At 32.2% G+C, this 27387-nt stretch overlaps 1 protein-coding gene across 4 annotated transcripts in view; it reads right to left on the bottom strand.

Annotated features, from left to right (window-relative positions):
* Cda5 (Chitin deacetylase-like 5) overlaps nucleotides 1-27387 on the bottom strand; it is a 100074-nt gene that overhangs the window by 6844 nt on the left and 65843 nt on the right. For 3 of the 4 annotated variants that reach the window (XM_070635247.1, XM_070635246.1, XM_070635245.1), the window contains exons 2-8: nucleotides 11477-12036; nucleotides 10864-11078; nucleotides 7882-8039; nucleotides 7572-7777; nucleotides 5686-5738; nucleotides 4868-5188; nucleotides 1130-4276 (exon numbers count right to left, since the gene is read on the bottom strand). In XM_070635247.1, the coding sequence (XP_070491348.1) occupies nucleotides 1130-4276; nucleotides 4868-5188; nucleotides 5686-5738; nucleotides 7572-7777; nucleotides 7882-8039; nucleotides 10864-11078; nucleotides 11477-12036 (4660 nt within the window). The remainder of the gene's footprint in view (nucleotides 1-1129; nucleotides 4277-4867; nucleotides 5189-5685; nucleotides 5739-7571; nucleotides 7778-7881; nucleotides 8040-10863; nucleotides 11079-11476; nucleotides 12037-27387) is intronic. The other variant, XM_070635248.1, reaches the window with a different exon arrangement.

Here is a 27387-nt window from a genome sequence, read left to right as displayed (position 1 = left end):
TGGGTGAGTTCTTTTGGTTTTGTTTGTTAAAATACTTTGAACTTTGAAGTTTCAAATTTTAAATTCTAAATTGAGCTTTAAAGTTCAAAATTGTGATCAAAATTTGAACCAAAAATGTTTCAATTTGAATCAAAAATTCAAAATTGAATTTAAAAGTTCAAATATAAATTAAAATGATCAAAATATTTAAATCAGGCTTAAATTTGAACAAAAGTTCAAAACTTGAACCAAAATTTCAATTATAAGTTTAAAAGATTAAAAATAATTTCAATTTAGTTTGAATTTGAACTAAAAAGTTCGAAATTTGAATCAAAATTTCTAAATTGAGCTTTAAAGTTCAAAAATTTTTAAAATTTAATCAAAATGTATAAGTACAATATTAATCAAAAATCTTTTAATTTGTTTCGAATTTAATTTCAACAAGTTCAAATTTTGACCAAACTTTTAAATTTAATTGAAATTGAATCAAAGTCATTCAAAATTCAAACAAAAACTCTAAATTTGAGCTTAAACATTCAAAATTCATTTCAAAAAATTCTAAATAAACTAATTGATTCTCAAAACATCATTATTCAAACAAAACCAAAAAAAGACTCAATTCCATCTTTGCTTAATGTTAAATGAAATTAATGAGAAATTAAACAGTAAAGTTGTGTTCCAGCCGCGCTTTACTAAAGCATTTATTTTTCATTTTTTATTTGAGTGTGTAATTTATTTGAAACTATGGGTGCGTTAAGCTCAATTTGTATGTTTATTGCTGCCTGGCAGGATGGATTTTAAAGTTTTTTAATTCTTTTTCTTTTCGATAATTATTAGTGCAAAATGGTAAGAAATAAATTGAAAGTGATTTGTGCAAACTGTTCATAGTGCAAGTCATTTATTTGGCTTATTTTTCTTATCAGTGTGTATCTCTAGAGACAGGCATTAGGAGGAGAAATAATAATACAATAACTTATATGTACATGTGTCATAATTAAAAAAACAAAAAAGAAAAATGAAATTAAAACTGAAAAGAAATTGTCGATTTTTTTTATATAATGTCGTCGTTGAGTTAAAGCACAAAAACTCAAAATTTTCTAAAAATTTATTACTAGTGTGTGTGTGTGTAAATGATTTTTTTTGGTAGTACCTCGAGGGAATTTCGTTGCACTTTGCATTGGAGGAAACATCATTACATTTTATACTGGCACTATTTGAATTTCTGCGTGGCAGTCCAGCACTTATTGATGATTTAATTGCATTGTTAACACGCGTAGCGCGCGGCGGGATCAAACTTTTAGGATTAGTTGTCGTTGATGTACTCAGTACGTTTTCAGTCGTTGTCGTCGACTCTGTCGTTGTCACTGTCGTGGACGTTATTTCTGGTAATGTCGTCGTTCTGACTGTACTTGTCGTTGTCAATGTACTGGTCGGTGTCTCATGTAAAGTACTACTGAAGGATGTATTGTAAAAATATCTCGATGGAGATGGACTTGCTGTGCTAGACAATGTTGAACTTTCAACATTAACAGCACCAATGAATTCATCATGATCATCAATAATATCAATATATGGACGTTCTTCATTCTCTTCCTCATCATATGAATCATCACTATATAAATTAACAATTTTTTTCTCATTTTTCTCCTCCGGCACATTCATTTCAGGCATTTCAACTGTTGCTCTGAATTTTTTCGTTGTTGTATCATGCAATTCAGTGAGATTTCTTAAATTACTATTATTATTATTATTATTTAAATTACTTAATCTAGTGTAAAAGAATGGCTTTTCAGTAACTTCAACAACTGACGCAACATTTTCATTCGTTAAATCATTATAACTGCTTCCCTTTGATGTTGTACCAAATATATCAGCTGAATGTGATAATTTACTTATAAATTCATTTAATTTTGTCAATATTGGCTTAATATCGCTTGAATCGCGTGGCAATGATGGTACAAATTTATCAAAAGTATTTTTCTTCGATGGATTATAAGTCGTGACATCAACACGCTCTGTTGATGAACTTTGTGGCGCATCGACTGATGGCGTGAGAGATGATTTTAATCGAATTACTTTACGTCTCACTGCCACTGGTTGTTCGCTTGAAATTGGCAATGTTGATTCGGTAGTTCGAGCATTAAATCTAATTCGTGGTGAATAAGTCGTTGCCTCATCATCAAGTGAATTTGATGAGGATGAAGTGAATGAAAAGTATGGGCGATATTTGCCACGTTTACGTTCAGATGAGGAACTTTCTTTAACGGTACTTAAAATTAATGGCGATGCAGTTGGGGAATTTGAGACCAATTTTGTTGTACTTGATTCGGGGAATAAATATGTTGAAGGAACTGTCGTTGTTGATGTGTTATTGTTAATATCATGGTTAATAGTTTTCGGTGGTGCAGTTATAAGGAAATAACTACGATAAGTTGATACTGGCGTACTTTGTGTCGACGTCGTTGTCGATTCTCGGTTAATATTGTTAATATTATTGACATAATTAGTACGCGGTGTCGTACGAATTGCATTTGTTAGCCTTTGTGTTTCTAAACTTATGTAAGGTGATACAACTGGCTTCGATGGTGTCTGTGACTCGAATGTTTTATTAAGAATTTCTTTAAAGACAAGACCGCGAGATGTGAAACTTTGTGCGATTGATCTCGGTGTAGAGGTCGGTAATAATGTAGTTGATTCTGTTGAGGTTGGTGCCTCAGTTGTAGTCGTTCTGGGAGGGAATCTAGTTGGAATTGTACTGGATGTCAAAAAGTCATTTACGTATGGTCGTCGTCTTGAATGAATAACAAAACTTTCTGGATCTTCAACCTCATCATTTAAAATTTCAAATAATTTTTCAGTCGTTGTCGTAGTCGTCGTTGTTGTTGTTGGTTCTGTAGTCGTTTCTGAAGTATATCTGAATTTTGGAGGTGAATAAGTCGTTGTTGTTGTTGGTTCTGTAGTTGTTTCAGTTGTAAATCTGAATTTTGGAGGTGAATAAGTCGTTGGTTCAATTGGTTTCAAGTAAAGACTTTCTGGCTGTCTTGATTTAATCAATGGAATCTCTTCAATCGTTCCTTTATTATATTCCTTATCTTTTGTCAATTTTTTCTTTTCAAATCCGTCCAATGATGACGATAATGTCAATCTTATTGGCTTATTATTATTCTGTGTCAATTGTTCACGAGATATTAAAACTGTCGTTTTTGGTGCCTGATTAATTACTGAATTATGCACAATATTTCTTGGCGTCGTCGTTGTTGTCGAAGTTGTCGTGCTTTCAATTGATTTTGGTGTGCTTTGCGTATTTACAAAAGCATTAAAATATTCGTATTTGTTAGAGCTGCGATCACTATGACTATAATTATTAGTATTATCAATAAAAATGGATTTTTGCGTTGTTGTTGTACTAGGTGCCTTAAAGCTAGAAGGTTGATTATCAGAAATAATAAATGATAAAATTCTTTGACGTTGCTCCTCAAAGTCACGAGTAATTGATGGACTTTTTACAGTACTCGTTGACTTTTCGGTGCTCGTCGTTGTGGTTGTCGACGGTGTTGTGGTAACAACTGTCGATTGTCTTAAACTTGCCAACATTAAATTTTCAGTTGTTGGATTAGAATTCATAAAAAATGACTTTAATGTGCTTTGATCGTATCGAAGCTCTGAGAAATTTGGCATTTTATAGGAATCGACATTATAATTTGTAAAACTTTTTACCGGCGATGATGATTGAGAAAGAGAATTTGAAGATGATTTAGATGGAAATGATGATGATGATGATGATGATGATGAATGATGATTTTTAATGTTATTATTTACTAATGGTTTAATGCTAGATGATGGAATGGATATCTCATCAACATTATCATAATAATCAAATTGACCATCCTGTTCTGAATAATAATAATGGTCAGGTAAAGGTTCTTGATTATTATTATTGTTATTATTACTATTAAACTTATTATTATTGTTATTATTGTTACTATTACTATTACTAATTAATTGTATGTTAACAACTTGCACAGAGGGAGGAGTAATTAAGGGTTGTACAGTTGTTGTAGATTTTGTGGTACTAGTACTACTTGAAAAAGTGCTTGTACTTGTCTTAGTCAAAGTCGTCGAGGGTAATGTATCAGTGTAATTTATGGATGGTACAAGAGAAGGTGGAAAGGATTGGATTGGGACATTATAAGGAATATGAACTTTCTGGAGTGGATTAAGGGAACCCGCGCGAGCAGAAAGTGTTATTTTTAAACGATTATTAGCTGTCTTGTTGGTACCATCTGACAGCGATGATCTGTTGGAAAACACATACAATAATAAATAGAATAGAATACATAAAGTTAGCATATAGAAAAAAAAAGGAAAAACAAAAATACTTTTTGTTAACAACACCGAAGGCTGTTGACTGGGGTGCACTTTTGACTACATTTATCCAAAAAAATTATTTGTTAGCAACTGAGGAAATTTCCACTTCTCAAATTCAAAAATGCATCCAGCAAATATAAATTTTTTAAGCATCACACAAAAAAACATACACTAAATTAATCAAACTCATTACCTACATTACGACTTCATACTCTTAGGGGAGACAGTGTGTTCATCTACAGCAATATGTGTATATGATTTTTTATTGTTAAGGTTTCAAGCAGGTTAATCAACAAAGAGTTTAATGTGCATTAAATTGAAAATTTTCAGCATCATTTGTTTTAATGTCAAGCAAAATAGCAATTCAGCAAATAGCAAATATGAGTTAATAGAAAAAATTGTCAGTTTTCTACGAATGGCATATGAAGCAATAAATAAATGTTCTAGCGATACTACGAAAAAACAATCCAGTCAGGTCACTGGAGGTTATTGAGTAGAATGAATAAAAATAGAAAAATACCTTGTCGGATAATACTGAGGAGGCTCCTGAGTAGTAGTAGTAGTAGTAGTAGTTCTTGGAGTTGTAGTAGTTGTAGTAGTAGAAGTAGTAGTTGGGAAAGTTTGTGGGAATTTAGTTGATGAGTATGACCGAGTAGTGGAGAAGGTTGAGGAGTAACGCTGGGTTACAGGTACAGTTGGTTTATAGGAAAATGGTTCGGGTGTTGAAAGTTTCACAATGGCCGGTACAGATGAATATTTTTGACCATTCGAAAATGACGATGGTGACTGTACTTTTGGCAATTTACGGTCAAATGTAGGACTCAATTCGTTTCTGTCTCCCCTTAATATTTTATAATAATATTTTATATTTCACACAAATTTGACCAAATTTGTTAAAAGCAATTAGTTTATTTTTTTTTGGATAGAAAGGAGAAGAAATAGAAGAAAAACATTAACGAATTAATATAAAATAGAGTTCATATCACACATGGTAGAATAGTAATAGGGGTAATTAGTTAACAACACATTAAAAACTTATGATAATGCTGGAGATCAAAAAATACAAAATTTAAAGTTAATTTTCACTCTCTCACAAACAAAAAAAAATCACATGATATTAATGGTCAAACTCATTAATGCCAATAAGTAAAATGGTTAATTTTTTTTAAAAAGAAATGTTTCAAATTACTTATTGTACGTAAAACATGATTATGTTATGCATAAATATGTATAAACACAAATGATTATGTATAATAAATGAATATTTAGACATGCTGAGAGATAGAAGGAAAGACAATGGCATTTAAAAGCGAAACTGAACGAAGGAATTTGACTTACCTGAAATTTGATGAATCCTCCTCTTGCTGTCCATATCGTTCACTTTCTTCCAACTAGACACAAATTTTTTGTGAATGGGAGAAAAATAAGAAAAATTTACATTTTAATTTTTTTGTTGTCTGTCTACAATTAATCAATGTTAAGCTATAGTAAATAATCCAGTAAGAGAAAATAACTAATGACTGTACATTTATTAACCAGTAGTTGCCCAAACTACATACGAGATTAACGTCTTACAATTTAAACTACATCACCGGAAAATTTGGTATGCAGCCATGAAAAATTATCTGTCTGATTTGCGATAAAGTGTAATTTTTGTTTTTTTTTTTTTTCGCGGCACTAGCGGATCTTAATGGCTTTGAAATGCTTTATGATCTTCTTAGTGCTAAAATATTAACACATATTTATTTTTCCTTAAATAACTTTATTTGTTGAATTTATAGCTCAAATGTCTAATGCCGCTGAGTTATCAAAGATAAAAAAGCAGTTTGATGATTTCATAGAGGATAAATGCAATAAAGTTTATTGGGGTGTGTAGAGATGATTTTAATTTAGAGTCATGGTTATCAGCTGTCACTTAGGTTTGAATTGATAGCTGTATTGGAACTAGATAGATATAGTTGATCCTCAATTTGAGTTGATCGAAAGTTTCTTGATTGGAAATGATTATCAAATTAGTGGAGAGGTACAGAAATGATGCACGGTTGGTAAATTAAGACATTAACATATCTACGATAATTTTGATAAATCTGAAGCTTAGTTGATGATTAAATGCTAGCTGTATGGACGAATAATATACATGAAAGGCATAATGTTTACTCATAAGCATCACTGTGTAACGGTGTCGGACTCAAAAGTGTCCTGACTGCACTGTAACGACTGTTGCAGCTTCCACATAAATAAAGTGGGCTCATTAGCTTAAGAAAGCTGACTCTTTTGAGCTTTTCAAGCTACTTAATGTCCTTTTCTATATGAACGTTACACTGTTATAGCACATTTTAATGACAAAAAGGAAATTTGTCGTCGTAGCTAGGGCTTTATAAATACATATATTTGACAGTACAAGTTCCATTGCTACTCGGGTACCCAAGTACAATAAATGGATCTTCTTCCAAAATAGCTAACAATCACATTCTAATACATTCATAAAAACAAACAACAACTCTGTATTAGAATGATATATATCAATATAAACATAAAAAATTCTTGAGAATTTTGTAACCTGATTAAGTCGTTTCTTGATTTTATGATCGTATAGAATAATTTATGTGATAGCAAACTTGAACATTTTATCTCTGCAAATTCGTATTAGAGATGAAGATCTCCTAATTGTCGCTCATAAAATTAATGGAATATTGATAATGATTTTATTTGTGCATTTTAATGAAGTGCTCTTCTTCTTAAAAGCGTGTCTTTTCTGAAGAATTGGGACAGTTTTAAGTGATTTCTTAGAGGAAATTGAAATGAGTGGCTTTTAAAATATATTAAAGAGTGGCATAGCCAGAATCTGTAGATAGAGCTAACAGTAGCTTTTTCGGTTAAGTGCATCTTCAGTCTTAATATATTGGTGATTATTTAAGTATACCTAATACTGGTAAAAATAATCTCAGACTGATTCATCTTTCATAGATTAAAGATAGCGCTTGAAGTCGACTCTAATTCTGTATAGAATCTCGAATAGACCAAAATACGTTATAACTAGTTTGAGGCAAGATAATGTCTAGTTCTAAGCATTTTCTGTCTAATTCGGGTTGAGACCATTTGACATGAATTTTAAATACAAAATCTGAGTTCCCCTCAAGCTCTATTAAAGAATTAGCCCAAAAACATTATGAAACCCTTACAAAATAAATTAAAAAACTTAAATGACTGAATAAGCTACAAACCTGAGCATTTAAACCGTCATCATAATCAGCCGATGAATAAATATTTTGTTGATTATACTTTTGTTTTGGTGGTGCTGGAGTTTGTGTCAAGTAAGTCGTTGATTGAGTTTGCGGTCTTGTTGCAAATGTTTGTGGCGATTGTGTTGTCGTTGGACGATATGTCGATGATGGCGTTGACTTTGGTTGATTATAAATATTTGAGTAATCTAAGCGGCAATATAAAAAGGATCAATAATTAATCATTCAGTCCAAAAGCATACAAAATGTTGTGTGTCGTAAGATCCAACGAAAAAAAAAATCAATTTCTTACCGACATCGGAGTAAATATCTACACCGTCATCATATGATGGATAATATGGATCAAAATTGGAGTTGTAATTGCTTGTGTTGTAATAATTTTTGTTTTGGGTGATTTGCGTTTTCGATGGAATGTTGAATGCTGAAGGAGCAGGCGACGATTGCTCAACTCTGTTTTAAAAAAAAATTTAAGAAAAAAGGCATTAATATCTTGTCAATTTTCAATCTATGCTGTATCATTTCCAATAAGTATATTTATTAATAATAAATACCGATATGTACACATTATTAATGCCCAACCAACGACATAAATGAAAATTATAAAAAAAATTTGTAAGCCACATAAGTAACTGGAATCAATTAATTTACCTGTTGGGTAATTTTTCGTCAATTTCAAGTCTAGTCAAGTCAGGTCGTTTTGTTGATGCCTTGAATCTTAAAGTTCCCCTATTATTTGCTTTACTCGTATAAAGTTTTCGTCTAGTCGTCGTCACTGACGTCCGAGTAGGCTTTACTGTGGTACTTGTCACTTGCTGTTTTTTACCAGCTGTCGTTGCTTTTGTTTTTATTTTAAGTTTTGTCTTACGTGTTGTCGTACGTTCTGTTGTTGTTGTTGTTGTTGTTGGAGCTTTAGTTGTCAATTTTGTTGTCGTGTATGGAATTTGTGTTGTTGTTGAGACTTTCGTGATATCGTAGCTGCCCGAGAGATGATTAGGTTTTATGATTTTATTGCCATTATTACCATTTGAATAAATTTTCGGACCAAGGCTTGTGAATGGACGAATTGCTTGAAAAACGTCATCTGGGAATTTAATTATTGACGGAATTGTGCTGGATATTGGTGATGGTGTGCTGAATGTCTGTCCACTAACGTAGTATGGTCGAAGTGTGGTAACATTAATTGGACGTGGTGCCATTGTCTCAGTCATTGGTGTATATTTAGGCTTATTTACTGGAGGTGGTAAAAATTTAAATTCTTCTTCCTCATCCTCATAGTCTTCATAATATTCATCATCATCATATGTGGCTGCATTTGAGCTAATTAAATTAGGCTTCTTATTAAGTGTTTGACTACTATAATTATCTTTATTGCTGTTGACCTTGTCACTTTGAACTTTAAATTTTGATAAATTAGCACCATTATCATATGTAGCCTCAACTTCCTCGTTCTCATCATCATAATAATATTCATCGGGTGAAGCAGTCGTGGATGATGGCGATGGACTTGTAAAATATTGATATCGTATATTTGGTGTCTTATTCAATAAATGCGATTGTGTTTTAGTATTATTGATTTTGTATATTGATTGTTGTTGCTGGATATTGTGTGGTGATAGATTATTCGCAACATTTTTACCATTTTGTAATCTTTGCGTTTCTCTCAATTCAGCTATGAATTTATCAACATCAAATAATTGATTTGGTGTCGTATACGATGGATAATATTTTGGTGTGCTTGTTGGTATTGGATATTGTTGTTGTTTATAGCTCTGCTTCTTTGTTGTGATTTCAATTACTTTCTCTTCACGCTGCTTCTCGCGTTCTTTCGCACTGTCAATGCCAAAATTGTAAACAGTCGCTGCATTTTTATTAAAACCTAAATTATTGAGAAATCCATTTGATGAATAATGTGGTGTAGATTGTGATTTTTTTGGTGGTGCTGGTGATGTATAGCGGCTATCATATGACGATGCTGATTTTATTCCTTCATATATTGGTGCTGGTGTTACTTTATTACTATTGTTATTATTATTACTACCGCTGCTACTCTGTATAGTCTTTAATGGCGAAAATCCTTGATTCGACTGCTGTTGATTATTATTAAAAAAGCCACCAACGGAGTTAAATGAAACGAATGATCTTTGTGTTGTTGTCTGCTGTGGCTGTTGATTAGTAACGGGAAAGGCATAGGTTTTCACTTGATACTGATGCTGATGCTGCTGCTGTTGATGTTGTTGAGTTTGTGATGAGGAGCCTTTGCCAAGATGAAAGTAAGAATAATTATCTTGTGACTCAATGGGTGGCGGTGTCGTGGTTTGTTTAGCCTTTGGTTCGAATGACTCGAGTGAATAAATCAGTGGCAATAAAGCAGATGACTGTGATGGAATTTTTGATGATTGTTTATATTTTGGCGTTGCTTCCTGATCTCTGTCTGACGATTCATATGCATATCCACTACTTGATCCACTGTTGCTTCCAAATGATTGAAAATTATATTTATTTTTATTATTATTTCCACTATATGTACTAATTACAGGCGAAAAATTATCGGATGATGACTTAAATGGATTTGTCGGGTAAAATCGACCATCACTTTTATATAAAAATCCAGATTGTGCACTTGGGAATCCACTGAAACTTGCTCCGAATGAATTTTGATTTGATGGCGAAAAATTCACAGCTCGGCCATTTGATATTCTCCACGGGCTACTTATTATCGACGGTCTTAATTGACGTGTTCGTCTCTGTACATCGTCGCTATTTTCAGAGCCTTCTAATATTTCTGACACTTCATCTAAACTAGCCACATGTGTCTCATCGTCATTTGATCTTTTCTCTATTATTTTAGTACTGTCATCATCTACGTCTGACTCATTTTCTATATGCTCAGTCTTAATTTTTGATTCTTCATTACTGTCAGTATGAGATGAAAGGTCGCGTCGTTTACGGTCCAAAACTTTATGTTTTGTAATGTCAAGGTCTTGTAATTCGTCTTCACTATGATGGGTTTAGTGCAATAGAGATAGACATAACAATAAGTCAACTGTTTTATTTATTATAATTTTTTTTTTACTATTATTTTGTTACTACTCATTCATTCATTGTTTGTTTACTGAAAAGACTTAACTTCTTTATGGATTTACTTCTTCTTATTCTCTTATGTATGAATTTTAATCAACAACAAACAAACGAACTTAATCTGATGATTTTAAAAACTTACACAGAATAAAATAATAAAACTATAATAAAATATAGCACAGACATAAAAGCCTACCTTGTAAATGTTGGAATTTGTGAATTTGTGAATGCAAATGATCCAACTTTATTTTGTGTGGGAATTGCATTGTGACTTGGCTGATGAATGATACCATCACGATCTCTTTGAACTTGTGTCACTGTACTTGGTTGACCTCTGTAAACACGTTGATTTCTATCGGTTTCTTCCTCTTCAGCTGGTGGAAGTGTGTCATGTGTTTCTTCGTAAAGCTGCTAAAGAATTTTAAAAAAAAAAGATAGAATGGAATGAGATAAGGAACGACCATAAATCAGCATTGTGTCTTATATTCATACACATGCGAAAGAATTATTGAGTATAGATTAACAAAAACTGGATATGAGACTGCGTAAAACTCATAAAATTAAGATTAGACTACACGAAAATATCAGGGTCAGCGATTGGCAATGACATCAGTTGTCAAATTTAAAAATATGAGTTTAGGAAATTGATCCTGCTGGTATTGTCAGCTACTTTTTTAGCTTTCATTGCAAAAATTAATGAACGTCAACGAGAACTACTGGTTCAGTAGATTTCACTTAACAACTTTAATGGTCTATTGGCGCACCCTGATAACCTCCAATTTCTAAATTAAGTCATTAAATGTAAATACCTTTAAAATCTCATCTTGTGTAAAACTAGGTGGCTGTCCTCTTGACGTGATCACAGGTTTTGGTGAAATTCTTTGTTGATTTGGTGGTGGTGGAAGTGTTTGGATTTGTTGAATATGTGCTGGTGCTGACGGAGCCGATGGAGCAGATGGACCGGATGGACCTGATGGACCTGATGGGCCTGATGGTGCTGATTGTTCATTATTTACAGATGAGAATCGTACTCGACTTGAAACTTGTGGAACTCGTGGAGTCACCTCACGAGCTGGTGCTGGAGCTGGTTGACTAACATCGGATACTTCGCATCCAACATTACGTGGCCAATCGCATGTTTGAAGCTCATGACTGTACATCAATCCACCGGTACAACTTTCAAGTAATGCACCACCGAACACACACACATAATAAAGACTACAATCGGATGGATGTGGAAAATATCCAAATTCTTCTGGACATTGAAATTCTGATGATGATGATGATGTTCCTTTTGGATTTAAGCCTAATGCTCTTCCTGTTGGTCCCGCTCGTGGACTCTGGTTCCGCCTTTGTGCATTTGTGAAATCTTTAAAAAATACACAAAAAAATAACATTAGATTCATAAATTTTCTAATTTTATTGCTTTCGCATAGATTTTAGACATTCATTCATGGATTCATTTGCATACAATATGCAACAAATATTCATGCATATATCAGTAACAATTACAGCATATATAACAGCACCTATTGCATTGTCTTACCGCAAAAAAAAGAGATAAACGCAAAGAGAGGAAAAATAATATCTTCAGTCAAGAATTCAAAAGGCAACAAAACAGAAAAAAAAAAAATTCCATGACACACTTTTAATTCATTCAATTTACTTACAAAAAGTAGAGGCAGGTTGTGGTGTATATATGGTGATATGTTATGTGAAAATATTCCATAAAGTCAATTTATTTCCTCTCCCCCTACTTTTTTAGTGCTGTTAATGCAATAATAAATCTTTCTGCATATCAATTCACACATTATACTATTGTAGAATGTAAAGCACATTAAGAGACAAAAATGAAGGAATTAACTTTTTCTTTTACATCAGGAATGTATTTAAGCGTGAAATGACATTGCTTGTAAAATTGACATCAATTAAAAAGGAGAAAAATAATTTCAGTGGAGTTGGAGGTTACAACTATATATTTTGATGGTTTTTGGATGGCTATATGCTGAATATTGACTGGCTTATTAAAGAGAATACCCGAAAAGCAAAAGTCGGTTGATCCATCAAATATATGGCACTAGGATGACCTAACCAATAAGTCAGAGCTTTGACAAATTATTGATTAACCGATTAGACCTATTCAGGATGATATTGGCCAATATTGACTATTTTTGATTGGTTTCGCTGATTGGGTGCCACTTGGCTCTAATTATACTGTCAATTCAGCTTCTCGGCATGAGTTTGATTTAACCCCATGAAATTAGACAAAATAATTTCAAAAATACACATCTTCAAGTAAAGTCGATGCATGGCTGTTTATTTTGGCTAATCTAAATCCTGATGTGAACTTCTCAAATTTGGACAACTCAAACATCATTTCCCTATCAGCGGGCATTCAAATGATGTCATCAAGATGGTTTCTTTACAACCAACTGACAAAAACTTAGATCTTGTGACTTGTAACTTGAGTCAAAGTAAAGTCAAGTGTGTCTTCCTAGTATACTGCTTTTAAAGTGCTTAAAATCAATTTATGGACACCCAATACGCACAAGATTCATGTAGGATACTTAAAACATGTATTGATGTGTCCATAAACTGTTTTAACAAGACATTATATCCATTATTGTTGGATTCTGAAAGATAATGGGAAAAAAATTGCAAGGACAGTGGATTTACAACATGATCCTCGTGATTATGGTCATGTCAATAAGATAATGATCACCATTATGCTGTAAATAATTGCTTTAATCAATGTAAGCTTTTGGTATCCGAAAAATGCCTAGTCTAGACTTTATATGGCACATAAACAATCTGTTAACCCCACACAGAAAAGATTCCCTAAAGCCACTCGTTTTTTGTCCCATTTCCAGTCCTTAATAATTTTCACATGTAATTACCCAAGTCACGTTAATGACAAAATTACATGATCACACAATAGCCAGAAGGATTACACAATCGAACACAAAAAGATTGTTGCTTAATTAATTACAATTACGAACGACATTCAAGCATCAATTATGAGAAATCAGTTGATTCCCTTTTACACTTCGACAAATTGTGCCTCATTTTAAATTGTCGAATGAGTTTTGATGTACAGAGACAGAAAGAAGATGTCATGCTGCACTATACAATTTTCACATAAATATGATTTATCGCTGAGGCATCATTAATGAATCTTTATATATGCAATCATCAAGCAATACCACATCCCACTTGAAATTATGACGACTGTTTCTCACAATTTTTGAAAAAATTGTCTGTCTGCTTCGTTATTATACGGTTACAATGGATTTATATCTTTTACAGGAGTGAAATGTCGGATCAATAAAACAGCCAACGGAGATGATCATTGATTGGCATTGTAATGCAGGTCAAAAAAGAAGAAGAAGAGGAAAAAAAGCTCATGTTTATCTATGCACAGTCATCTTACATCGTTTCCGACCATACAATATATTTCAATTAACCGGCAATCTCATTTATATCCAACATATCCACAAAACAAGAGAAAATATCATCGTCTGGAGATATAAATCGATTTAAAATTGACTTAAATTGCAATATAAAGAGATGATATATGAACGAATTAAAATATAAAGCAACATGCTTTAAGTACGAAACGTGCTAAAGCTGATCAAAAAAATAAGTAAACAGACGTACGATGAAATCTATAAAAATTAAGGGGAGGACGGGAATATTTCGCATAAAAATTATTGCATCATGATCTTTTAATTTTATCCAATTTACGATCATATAACCGCAAGAGATCAAAAAGAATTGTGGGATATTTTGTGAATATTTTTTACAAATTGAGTAAATATAGTTTTTTGTATTTTTGTAGACGAAATTGTTTATGAGAAATTTTTTACCGACTGGTATGAGAGGTTGAATTGAATGTTTTGGAATGCCGTGTTGTGAACTTTTGGAATTTTTTTATAAGTAGTGTTATTTTGAGCTGTAGATTTTTGAGGATATTGCTGGGGTTAAGCTAAATGACTGTCCTGATCAGTGCATCATCAAATGTTATCACTATGATGACGAGGTAGTGGTTTATTGGGAAACAAATGAAATCCGCTTGGCGAAACCAACCCAATTCGTTGGTTTTCCATCTTTTGATAGAAACATCGCATAATTGTCCTCAATGCATTGTGATGGATGTATTTACAATGACATATGATCATCATAGTCATGACACGAGTAATACAAATGAAAAAGACTCCACCACAGAACTCTAGAGGCTTCACTAAATCCCTTTTATCAACATCAAAAGGAAATCGCTAATTGCTGGCAACACATAATGAATCCATTGAAATTATCCTAACGAGATTCAACTTATCAAAGTCTTGCATGTTTTAACATCACGCAAAATTCTTAAATTGATCCAAAAATCAAGCAAAAGTTTAAATTAACTCACAATTAAGTCTTAAAAAGTTAAATTTACAGTCGATAAAAGTCTTTCCAATTTGATAAAGATCACATCAAAAGCTTATTAATAGATAAAAATCAAAAAAAGACCTGTAAAGATTTCACAATCTCAAAAAATCCCATCTTAAATGCCAGCTCAAAATATCCAAAATAAATCTTTAAAATCATCAAAAAATTTTAATAAAATTTTACAAAATTTATTACCATTCCAAATGTATTTTACCTTTTATGAATTGAATAAATATACAAAAAAAAGTTATAATCAAGATGCAGAGTAAATGATTTTGCGTGACTTTTGCATGGTTTACATTACAATTTTTCTCATTTCATTGACTTCATGTCTCGTGTGTTTATATAAAAAATTTATTTTAAATACAAAAGATTTTCATGCGCGATGCTTAATTTTCATTTTCATTATTTTCTTTTGTGTACAGCTATTTATATTTGTCAAAAAAAAAAGTAAAATAAGAAGGAAATTATAAGTAGCGACAAAATAAAGTCAAAGCAGCAATTGTAAAAAGCAATTCAATTGAAATATTTCACTTTATTAAAAAATGGCTTATTGAGAATTTCTTTAAATGGAATTTTTTAGTCATGCTACATTTCTCAAGTAAAGTAAATAAAATGTTTTGTAATTCCAATAATAATGATTTCCCAGAAAAATATTGTAAAGGTATGCGTGCGATGAAATATGAACGCCTCATGTCATCAACATTATTACGATCATAAGAATAGTTTAAAAGCCTAATTTGAAGCACTCAAATGTCAGTAATTGCCGTCATAATTTTTCTATCTCTCTCTTTCTCATTCACTCGGCTTGCTTTTGACTTGCTTTGCTTACATTTGGCGGAATTTGCAATAGAAAGACAATAAGTATCTGGCAAGGGATGGGTACTTTTTGGAGGAACTCGATAAGAATATTGCTATGTAACTTTTGAAGATTGTTGAAGTATACCGAAAGGCAAATGGGGTAAAACAAGCTAAAGAACTGATTTCAGCTCAGCGTGCGCCTTGTTCAGGGCCTGCTTTGAGTTGGTCCCAAATCAGAGACAAATCAACATGAAGCAGGTTATTTGACCTTTTCTATGTCATATGCTTTCTGGATGTTAAGGAAAGGATCGCGACCAAGATCTAGGCAACATAAGCATTCTCGACTAAAAGAGAGGAGTCTCGAACTCCAAAACCCTTCTATTCAAAATAAATTTTAAATATTTCATGCAAATTCCAACTTCAAATTCAGCAATCCATCCAAGTATCCATCCCTTCCCTACCTCCATCATCACGACGAGTCATTAAAACATTTGATTGACATTTAAACGCGAGCATAGCGGCTTGAATATAAAAAAAATGTATCTTAATCATACATGAACGATATATTACATGAATTGGCAAGGTTGGAGATGCTGGCTGGTGCTATAAAGTCCCACCAATAGAGGAGTGCTTGAGCTACACTTGATGTTCGATCATAAATTAGACACTTCGACGTAATTTTCTATCGAATGTGTGCCATTTCAATTGAAATAATTGCAAATGAGCTATGAATATGCTGCTCACACTTCTTTTTGTGTAAAATTTCTTCTTTTCCTCAATTTTTTTGCATATTATGCTGTAATGGAAAGTTATGCTCTACAAAGCCGTACACCAATTAGTGTAAAAATTGTCACAAGTTGACAAATAATAGACAATAAGCCTAACTTAGATAATTGTCTACAAAAAACATGCATGGAATTTCCATTTTGTCAATTTCTTTCAAAAACATGACAATTTTTGTGGTTGTGCCGCCGCATTGAAATTATTTCTCTTATTATTACAAAAGTAGGAAGACTGAATTTATCAAACTGTTGTGGAAGGTCATGTCTCACAATCTTTCAATCTTATGGACTGCCCTAAATATATAACATTGTAATTACTATCGATATATATATCGATGTATTTCATAGCCACACACAAATTGTTATTATTTTGTAATTAATGGAACAAAAGACTTTTTAATTCCACCTCTGCTTTAACATTTATTTAGCTTATTTTGTAAGATGCAGTGTTTAGTTGGAATGCAGTTTATGTTGGATCAATTACAAATTGATTATTAGATTGAATTGCTAGCGGTGTTGCATGAAGTTCTTGGAAAAAATTTCCAAAAAGTGAACGTAACAAGTGAATGACTAGACATAAAATTCTCTTCCAAATCACAAATTAACCCTACAATTAAAAATTGCACCTCATAAACTCCATATCCTTCCCATGCCAACTTTTACACTTGCCTTTCACTCCAATAATTCATTTCAAATCGATAGCAATCTTAATTTAATTTCTTTCTAAAAAATGTTGAAACTATCTCATAATCTTCAAATACACGTGCGACGTAAAGTTTTCTCTCTAACAATAAAACTAATGATTTTTAATAAAAAAATTTCGGGGCGGTACATCACATTCGCGAATATCTATTCATCATAATCATGAAGCCTGCCGCTTTGTAATTGCAAAATGCGAGGAAATACGAAAGCGAGCACTTGAGAACGTCACATAAAACTTTTTATTAATTTAATCACCGCATATATGTCTATATAGAGTACATAAATTGAAGCATAAAAAACAGTGCCTACAGCAAGTGCCTGGATATATAAAAATTATAACACCGCGATGTCTTTTTTATGCAAAAATTGATTTTACTTCTTCTTCTTTTGTTTCGTTCATATTGAAGGCAGCTCAATGTGATTTAAATAAAATGTTTTAATTACGAAAGATTAATTTATTGCGTTTTGTGTTAGTAAATTAACTTAAAGACTCACTTCGCATAATCACTACACATTCAGCATCATTTGCAAAAATATATAAATAACAAATTGATTTGTTTATTCATTGTATCACCTTTGAGGCTCATAAAAAGGAGTGCAATGTCGTGCCGAACAGTCAAAACGGTGTCATGACAAATGTTTGGTGTAAATTTAATATTATGAGTTTTTTTCTTCTTTTGCTATTTGCACTAATAAGGCATGGAATCTTAATTGATTTGCAAATTGAATGAAGAATGATGAAAAAAAAAAATGTTACAGCGACGTTGTCAAGTTAAAATTCAATTTAATGCAACACATTTAGGTAATTTTTATTTCGGTGAATTAATTTTATTTTTATGGTTTTGTTCCTTGAGAAAAGTTTATGTGATTTTAGTGAAGCTTTGGATTAGTGCGAAATTAGATTGAGATTTTTTACCATCTAAGCTGAGTGGAATAAAGCCCGAATAGCAAAATTTGTACCTTAGGGCTCTACTCGGTAACCGTATTATCAGTACCGCGGTACCGTTTTTGCGTAGCTAGAACATTTGACGAATATGAAGAAGCCTAGCCGGGCCTCCTAATGTCTTGTCTTCAATGCATCAAATAAGCGCACTTCGACTTGATTGTGCTGTTCCAACCTTTTGTAGTGATAAATCAACATAAATTTTGCACAATTTCGCATTCAACCGTTCATTTTACATTACAGTAAGATCATAAAACAATTTTGACAGATTTAAAATTTACGACATTACTCAACTCTAGAATCACTCAACAACTTGCAAAACTTAGCCAAAAAAATCTGACAAATATTTTAAAATTCATCACAAATGCGGCAGTAAAATCTCTCAAAATTCACTTCAGCTGTCTATAAAATATTTCATAGCATATTTTTATGATGATGATAGCACTGATGACGAAAATAAGCATCAACTTTAGATTTTGTATAACAATATTTATTGTGACAGAAAGACTAACTGAGAGGCTGACTTTCTCACGGCGATATTTTAACATTAAAGAAACTATCTCACTGCCCTATCATGATACAATGTTGGATGCCTGAGTGGTACACTTAAAATTATAAATTCAAGGTGAATTTTATATTAAATAAATTTATGATGACAATGATCTTGACGAAAAAAAGGCGGCGTGATACAAACTGACTTGCTCTATATATTTAATGTTTCGGAAGAGATTTATTGAGCTTTCATGCTGCGCCAATTTTCATTATTATTTCCAATTTACTCAGGCACAATGCACTTGCTGAGTAGCGATGAAAATTTATTTTTTAGGTCACTTGCATCATTTTCATTTTTGTCAGAATGCACTTCACATTTAAGAGCATAAAAATTAATTTACAACTAACATCGCCAGTTGCAACATAGAGGAGCTGAATATCTTTTTTTTTTTGTTTCACAGGCATGCTGAACACTGCATGTGCATAAATATTTTTTGTTTTTTTTTTGCGGTTTAAAAGAATAGCAAATATGTAATTTATAACAAGTTGGAATGACTTACACTGTGAAATTGACTGAGTTACAGAAGAAAATGGTTTTGCAATTTTACTTAATTCCTTCATCCAACAATATAACGTGATGGCTTTTGTAACACATCAGCTGAAGTGCTTGGTGGAGAAAAGAGAGACAATAAGACATTGTCGGATGAGTTTGAAGGCACACGATGAGCAAGCAACATTAGCTCTAATTGTTTTCACATTTTTCTAAGCTTCAGTTAGTTAAACAACACAAAAAATTTACTCTTTTTTTAATAAATGAATGGGTTTTTTTACATGTTGAGTCATTTATCATTTTTTTACTTTTTCTTGGATAAATATTGTTTGATTCTGCTTGAAATTGTAGCAAACATTAGTAAATCATGTTATAAAACATACGTGCTGTGAATTATTTAGAGCGATTTTTCCTTGTTTGAAAGCTGGGAAGCATCAAATTACATGTTATTAATCAAAAATATTAGTTTCAAGGCATTATTTGCTTTTTTTAAATGTTAAAGCCTTCAATTTGATAGCAATTTTCTCTGTAGATGGAAATACGTTGATATGATAATTGATGAAATTTTTGTATGAAAATGAAACAGATTATAGAGTATTTTGTTTCAATATCATTCAAATAAGTAATCTGAGATGATCGATCAATGATTTGATGATTTGAGATTGCATTTGAAAGTTGAATTGCTTATTGGATTTTGAAAAGTTTCTCAGTAAATTTGATTACAGTAATTACTCAAATATCATTGATTATGTTTAAACTTCATTTACATATTATCAGAACATTGAGAAGTATCTCGTACAATGAGATCGCATGTATTGCAATCAGAACAGCATATGAATAAATTATTGATAATGCACTCTAGCTGCTCAAAGCAATATAGTCGTTCTGTTATCAGATACTATACCCTAATATACAAAGAGACCGCTTGAAGGTACCGTAATCGTCTATCTGTATCATGAAAGTATGCTCTTTGGCTGTTAGGGATTCACATATCAAGCTCATCAGAACTGTCGCTTTCGAAAAGCATTTTTCCTACAAAGCCAGATCAATCGTTTCTAGAACTGATTTGATGTCAACAAATTGAGAAATCTGTTAGATGAAACCTAGAGGTGGCTCTATTGCTGCCTACCACTTGTCTTCTAAAATGAAATCATCAATGACTATTACAAACTTATTGATCCACAGCAATGCGATTAGCTATCCCAGAAGTTAGACTTCGCTATTGATAAAAATGACAATCTAACCTCAGGCAAGCGTGAATTTGACTCCAGGCTAAATTTGATGAAAGTTGACTTCAAGCCAGAATCAAGTTCGAGTAAGGCCAGAGCCAAGTCAGCCTTGACCGGATTTTCAGCCATTTCTAATCCATATACTTTCCGGGTATCAAGCACCTAACAACAACTATGATACCAAATATAAATTTATTCAAAAATTCCCAAAAACCAGCAAAATTTTTCACACTCCATAAATCAAGGCTGTATAATTCCAAATCACTCATTAATAAAAATCGATTGAACATTTTTTTTAAAATACCAAATCATAATAATCAAGCAACTAAAATCGTATTGTACCGGAAATGGTCAATAATCTATAAATCGCATTCGTTTTACATTAATTTAAAGAAATCAGGCCAGTAGTATGAATCAAGTCGAGTAAGGCAACATGTGCATGCACAAAAAGCAAATAAAAGCCACAAGTCAGTTCCTGTGACCGATTTTTGCACTAAAAAGGAGTTGAAAATCACGAAAATAGTCTTATAAATTGATTGCATTTGTTATATAAGATGACAAGCGTAAATTTCTGGGTCATTGTATGTGCTAAGCACGTTCGAAATGCGCATTTCTTTTTTTTATTGGCGATGTCAATTTTTCAACCGACCGTGGTTCAAGTAATCCCTCGGTCTTTGTTTCGAGCAACATGAATCCACAAACAATACGAATAAAAAAATTGTTAACTGCAATCCAATTATACTTTCTGCCACCCATTTATGAGCTTGGGCATATTTTATGTAATATTGGTAGCAAATTGAGGAACTCGTGGAATGAAAAACGCTTTTTGATATCACGATTATTGCTTTCGGCACTGGGTTTGTAGTTTGCAAAAAAAAAGACGTACTTTAAAATGGAGCATTTTGCACACGTAAATGCCATTTATCATTAATAACCTCTCCTCGTGTGAAACTGCAATTTAATTCTTCATGCAGTTTTTTTTAGTGTTTAACAACATTCGACAGTGATGAAGTTTCGCTGTCGAGTGCGAAGGATATGCAAAAATGCTGTTGAATTAATTTTTATATTCTTTATTATTCATGGATTGTTATGGGCAAGGCAACAAAACAGAAGGAGAACAATTGTGTACAGTCAATGTAATACCACAAAATGTAATAGCAACAACTGCAATATTCACATGAGATACGAAATAATTAAGGTAAATTATGATTACTTCTTTACCACCAATCATTAATTGCATGGAAATTATGCTATATGCAGTTTTCAGTCGATCTTGTGTTATTTTTTTTGTATTTTTTTCACAGCTGACCAAAATTAGTTTTCAATCACGTTCTCTTACCAGTATTTTTACTTTATAATTTGTGGCATTGCAATTGCAATTTTCAGCCTTGTATGCATTTACATTAGATGAAAATTATGGATAATATTTACACTGATAGATAGATATATATTTTATAATGGACAGAGGTGATAAAGCTTTCAGAGATGGAGTGATTATTTGGTATATCAGATTAAGTTACAATAAATTGGAGCTGGAGTGAAAGAGTCAGAATAAAGTGGTCTTTAAGGCCAATGTGGCTCTCACATGATGCCGAATTTTAGCGACTTCGACTCTAAACCTGAGTCATGCCAGACAAATGACACTATTTTTCAACTTTTTCACGACGTGCACTTTTCGGAGAGATGCGGAAAAATTGGAGCTCAAGTATGTAGTGCCCTTAAGCATACTGTGTGAAAAAAGCTTAAAACCCGCACGACGGTCGGCATAATTCTGACATGATGCTGAATTTCACTAAATTTGGGCACACACAAGAAACATATTGGGTTGACACAGGAAATCCTGGCCATTCTCGTTGTGAGCCTTCTGATTAAGCCTATGTCGTGCCTGCAAACGTCCACTATTAGCATTTATTCCATTTCATATTCTCCTGTAGATTCAGAACTCAAAGTTGATTCAAATTCCATATGAAAAAGATGACTAAATTCCATAAAATATTTAAGTCGAATTCCAGTTCTGCTTTAATTTGATTAATCATAATCAGAATGTAGAATTTAAATCCTGAATTATTTAACAAACGAGTTTGATCCTGGTTTGATCTGTCTAAATAACGGATTAATTTATCTCGTATAGAGACTTTGATAGATAATCCTCATTATTTAGGAATTTCCGGCTGTTAGTAGAATTTTAATTAGTAAATTTTAATCCAGAAAATGCTAATTAATTTGACCTTTGCGAGAAATATTTACTAGCTCTATATAAAAGTTGTTAAAATGCTAGATTTAATGCAAATTGGAAGGTTTAAGATTTTGAGAGAAAATGACTCAGATTAAGCTATTTGGAATTTAGATGAAGCGTTGAATTTAAAAAATCTCATCCAAAAATGTTAAGGCTAATTCAACAAAAGGATGAGCCTCTAATCACACCTTCCAAACTTCAAACTTCAATCAAATTCTTCAATAACTTTAAGTCAACTTAGAGCTAAGAACCCCTTTCGAACAACCCTGAGTTCCTCTCCTGTTACCATTACAATTATTTACTTATTAGTCACGTATTAGATTTTTAAATATTACCTTGCAATAAGTTCATAACCGAACAGCAACAAAATGAAGGCATTAAAAATTGTTGGCAAAGATTTCAATTTTGATTTGGTTGTTTAGTACAATTTTCTAGTGCTAATAATTTTTCTCAATGATTAATTCATTGCGGTGTGGTGTTGCAAATATAAAATCTATTAAAAGAAAGATTTATTTCAATAAACCGAAATCATAAAGTTCATTGAGCATTTCTGAGCGTTGCAAATAGATTTTTGTCCTTCAAATTTTATCCATAATTTCATCGCGATTTTTCGGGGATTTATAGATTAATTAAAAATAATTTTTATTTGAAGAGTTGGGCAAATTTTAATGGACTTTGTGGATTGGTTGCATAAAATTTTTAATTGAATATTTCTTTAGGCCTTTTTAGATTTCTACCTGAATAGCCACAAAAAGAGCTCTAAGCATTCTTGATGACCAATAGGAAATCACGATTTTAAGCTTAATTTCCAAGAAATTTGCAACACTTACTACTAGGAAAATGAAATATAATGAAGCATTCCTAGCAAGTTTTCAATAAAGGTTATTGAGGCTGGGACATAGACTTCATAATCTTGGTCTTGAGATTGTTGTCTTGATCACGGTCTCGGTCTCGGTCTCTGTATCAGTAACAGTCTTGATCTCGAAAATTAGGCGAAACTGAAACTTTAGGAAATCACAGTTTTCAAACAGATTTAATCCATAGTCCGGAGAGCACAAGTGGAACTGTTCCGGCATCTGGCCAACATCAGGTCGGCGTTTTGCCAGATTCACCGAAGATTCCAGAGAGATAGAGATAGAGTTAGCATAGCATTTGGTATCGATAATTCGCAGACGGAAGCCAGCGATAGAATCAACTTTATGAGACGTCTAAAGGAGGTCATAGATAATATTTGATCTGTACGACCAGCGATGTAAGTAACAACACGATGCTATCGTTTAGTCACAATCATAAAGTAATGAAAAATTTATCAAAATTCAATACCAGATTAAGACACTGAAATCACACCTTCATCCTGTATCTTATGTTCCACTACATTACACCAACTGATCTACACAATCAAATCAAATTAAAATTCGCAATCTCCCGTTGAGAAAAGTCCCCAACAAGCCCACATAATCAAACAAGCATTTCGCTATTTCATCAAACATGCGATCTATCGATCTATCAGTCAATCTATCTATGTTATTTGTTATTCACAATTCGATTATCTCGAGGACAATATAAAGTAGATAGTAAAATATTTCAAAAACAAACTTAGACCTACTTACTGGACAAAAGCCTTGTTGAATTGAATGTTTAGAGAATAACAACATTTTTTTAAGTGACGCAGTTCAAATGTTTGATTTTTGAGATACTTTATGTCACGATTCTGAGATAAATTAAACATTACTGCTAGATGTTGAACATAATAATGATTTCATATCGTATACTGAGCATAATATTGCATTATTATATTGCTCCAATTTCTCAGTGATTAATTCAGACTGAGGGACAATAAGAACTGCTACATAAAAATTGAAATGAGAAGAACAAGAAGAATGCAAAAAAGCACAAAAATTAAAATTGAAATGAAGTTCACGATTTTTTTGTTTGTTCTTCTTGCCTTTGCTTATTTATTTTCCAAAAAGAGAGTCGTTTCCCTTCCTTCAACAATATTGGCGATCTGAAGTGGACAACAAAAGATATTGAGAATGTGCAGCATATTAAGACGACATTTAAATTTTAAAATTTGCCATAATCGATGATTAACAATGAAATAAGCAGCAAGTAATGAACGATGACTTAATGGAATGAGACGCTTGCGTTGGATTTACTGTTATTGTTCATAAAGCATCAAACAAAATAATTATGCAACGAATAAAAATGGCATTTCTAGAGCTTACAATTTCTCCATGCATGGCGGTTGACACTAACAATCATGGTCATTAATTAATTTAATATGAAAATGGCTTAAGAAGTCAAGTAGAAAAATTTAGATCGCACAACTTTAAAGCCACAAATGGAAATGATTTTTTTTTTCTCTCTTTCTTCACTTGACTCAGACTTGGACTTGGATGTAGAAAATCTGTTGATTAATGCTACTGTTAATTGATTGAACGTATTAGATTACATAAGTATCCATACAGAAATGCCAATTAATTCTAATAACTTCCATAAATAATTGGAGATGAAAATTATGAAATTTGACTAGATTTATGCTGCATTTATGTTGATGATACTTAGCGTGTGCCTTAATCACGTATTGATATATGATACCACGATAAATTGCTAAGCACATTACATGAATATTGAACTGCTTTCTATCTCCTACATTGTATATCTAGTCATTATTTCATAAATCATGTTCCTCATTCAGTCACAATGGCTGTACATTAAACTGTTTACTTTTTTGTGCCTAACAAAACAAACTTTTTTATCCAATTTTTATTACTGAATAGAAATGTGACTTGATACACTAAAAAACTATGATTGAAATGGAAGCAGAAATTGTCAAATGGAACTGCTAAAGTTAAAGCAATTAATGAAATCCATGCAATTGAAATGAAAATCGATCAGAAATGCTTCATTTTCTCCTTCTCAATTCAATTCAAGATTTTGACAAGTTTTGTAAGTTTAAATTGATAAATGATCATAAATTGTGCATGTACCTTGCCACATAATGTTTGGTAGCTCAACTGCTGTTTGTACAATGACTTCATTGATGAATGTTGATTACTCATATACATAACATAAGAAGTTGAAGGACATTTTAGATGAAAAATTCCGGACAAAAATGCTTCAAAAATGTCCAATTGAATTTTCAATCTTGTTCAGCTGTTCTGGCAGCACAGATTATTTATTGTGAGAATTTCATAACTTTTTTAAATGCTGGAATCTATGAAAAATTGATTTTTTATTGTCTCAAGTCTCAAATGGACATCAAAGCTTATGCAAATGAATTAGATTGACACAAAATAAATCTTAAGGTATGCAAGCACGTACGAAATGCTTTATTATTATCGTATTTATACAAGTCAAAGTAAAAGCAGGAAATTAATATCGCTTTAATAAAATTTATTAGCATTGACAAACAGAGAAGTTTTTTTTAAGGCAGCAGGTCGGTCGGTGTAAGTAATAATTACATAAAATGTATGTACAATCAATTTATTGCTAAATATTCAGGTTATTTAATTGAATTAATTGTTTTTCAATTAATAAGAGGCATCAACCAAAAGACCCAATTTAAAATAAGTAAAAAAACCGAAAGTGGACATTAAGTATGACGAAATTGTGGTGTAATGAGCAAGATAAATGTATCATGCAATAACCAGAATAAAAATAATAAATATAAAATTGAAGAAAATGTATCATTTTTTGCTATATGCTGGTGCTGCTGCCATGTGAACTGATTTTCGTTTAATATGCATTACATAACATTCATTCATCCATCGACTTTATTCCACTAAAGCGCATTAAAAAATCTGCTCTGAATTCACTCTCTCGTTAGCATTACATTAAACTGCAATTTTTGCACTAAACATCATCTCAATTGTAACATCAGCATGATTTACGATAGAGGCAGGCGGAGAAAGAAAAGAAGGGAAATGAGAGACTATAGGAATTGTGTGTGATATGTACATGTGTAACAAGTAAGATGAAGCGATGTAAGTTGGCTGCATTTGATGCTTAAATGCTATTTTAATGAGGCATCAGGCTTAACATGCTTAATTAAAATTCCTTTAGGTATTTATTGTTGATGATTTTTCGTTAATTGACGATTTATTATGGATTAGGTGCAGTACTGGAATTTCTCACTTTTTATTGTTATAGTTTACAGCTTAGATGAGCAGTTCCTCAGTCGGTAAATTTGTGGATTGCTGAATTCCAATGGATATTATTTCCTTGATTTAAATTTCTCTCAGCATTGAAATTGGCTTGGGATTCATTCCGAAATTGTGTTTATCATTTAGAGAATCGGGTGTTAAGTATGCATCTTGGTATCCCATGTAGCCGCTAATGACGACCGGCCTTAAAAGCCTTTCTAATCTGCATCATTTTAAAAATTCTCATTATATTCAATTATGAATAAAATTTGAAGGAATTTGTGAGGAAAAGAGGACGAAAACAGAAGTTAACAGCACCAAAATGAAGCATACAACCTGCATCTTAAATATGCAATGCCTTGATAGACATCATTTTGGAACGATTCCAAATTTAATTCAAATTCCAATA

This window comes from Chironomus tepperi, unplaced genomic scaffold (assembly GCF_022539635.2).
Source record: "Chironomus tepperi strain 1889 unplaced genomic scaffold, CSIRO-AGI_Ctep_v1 contig_87, whole genome shotgun sequence".
Classification (NCBI taxonomy): domain Eukaryota; kingdom Metazoa; phylum Arthropoda; class Insecta; order Diptera; family Chironomidae; genus Chironomus; species Chironomus tepperi.
The sequence above is the reverse complement of the archived record's forward strand: the minus strand, read 5'-3'. Positions and strand labels throughout refer to the sequence as shown.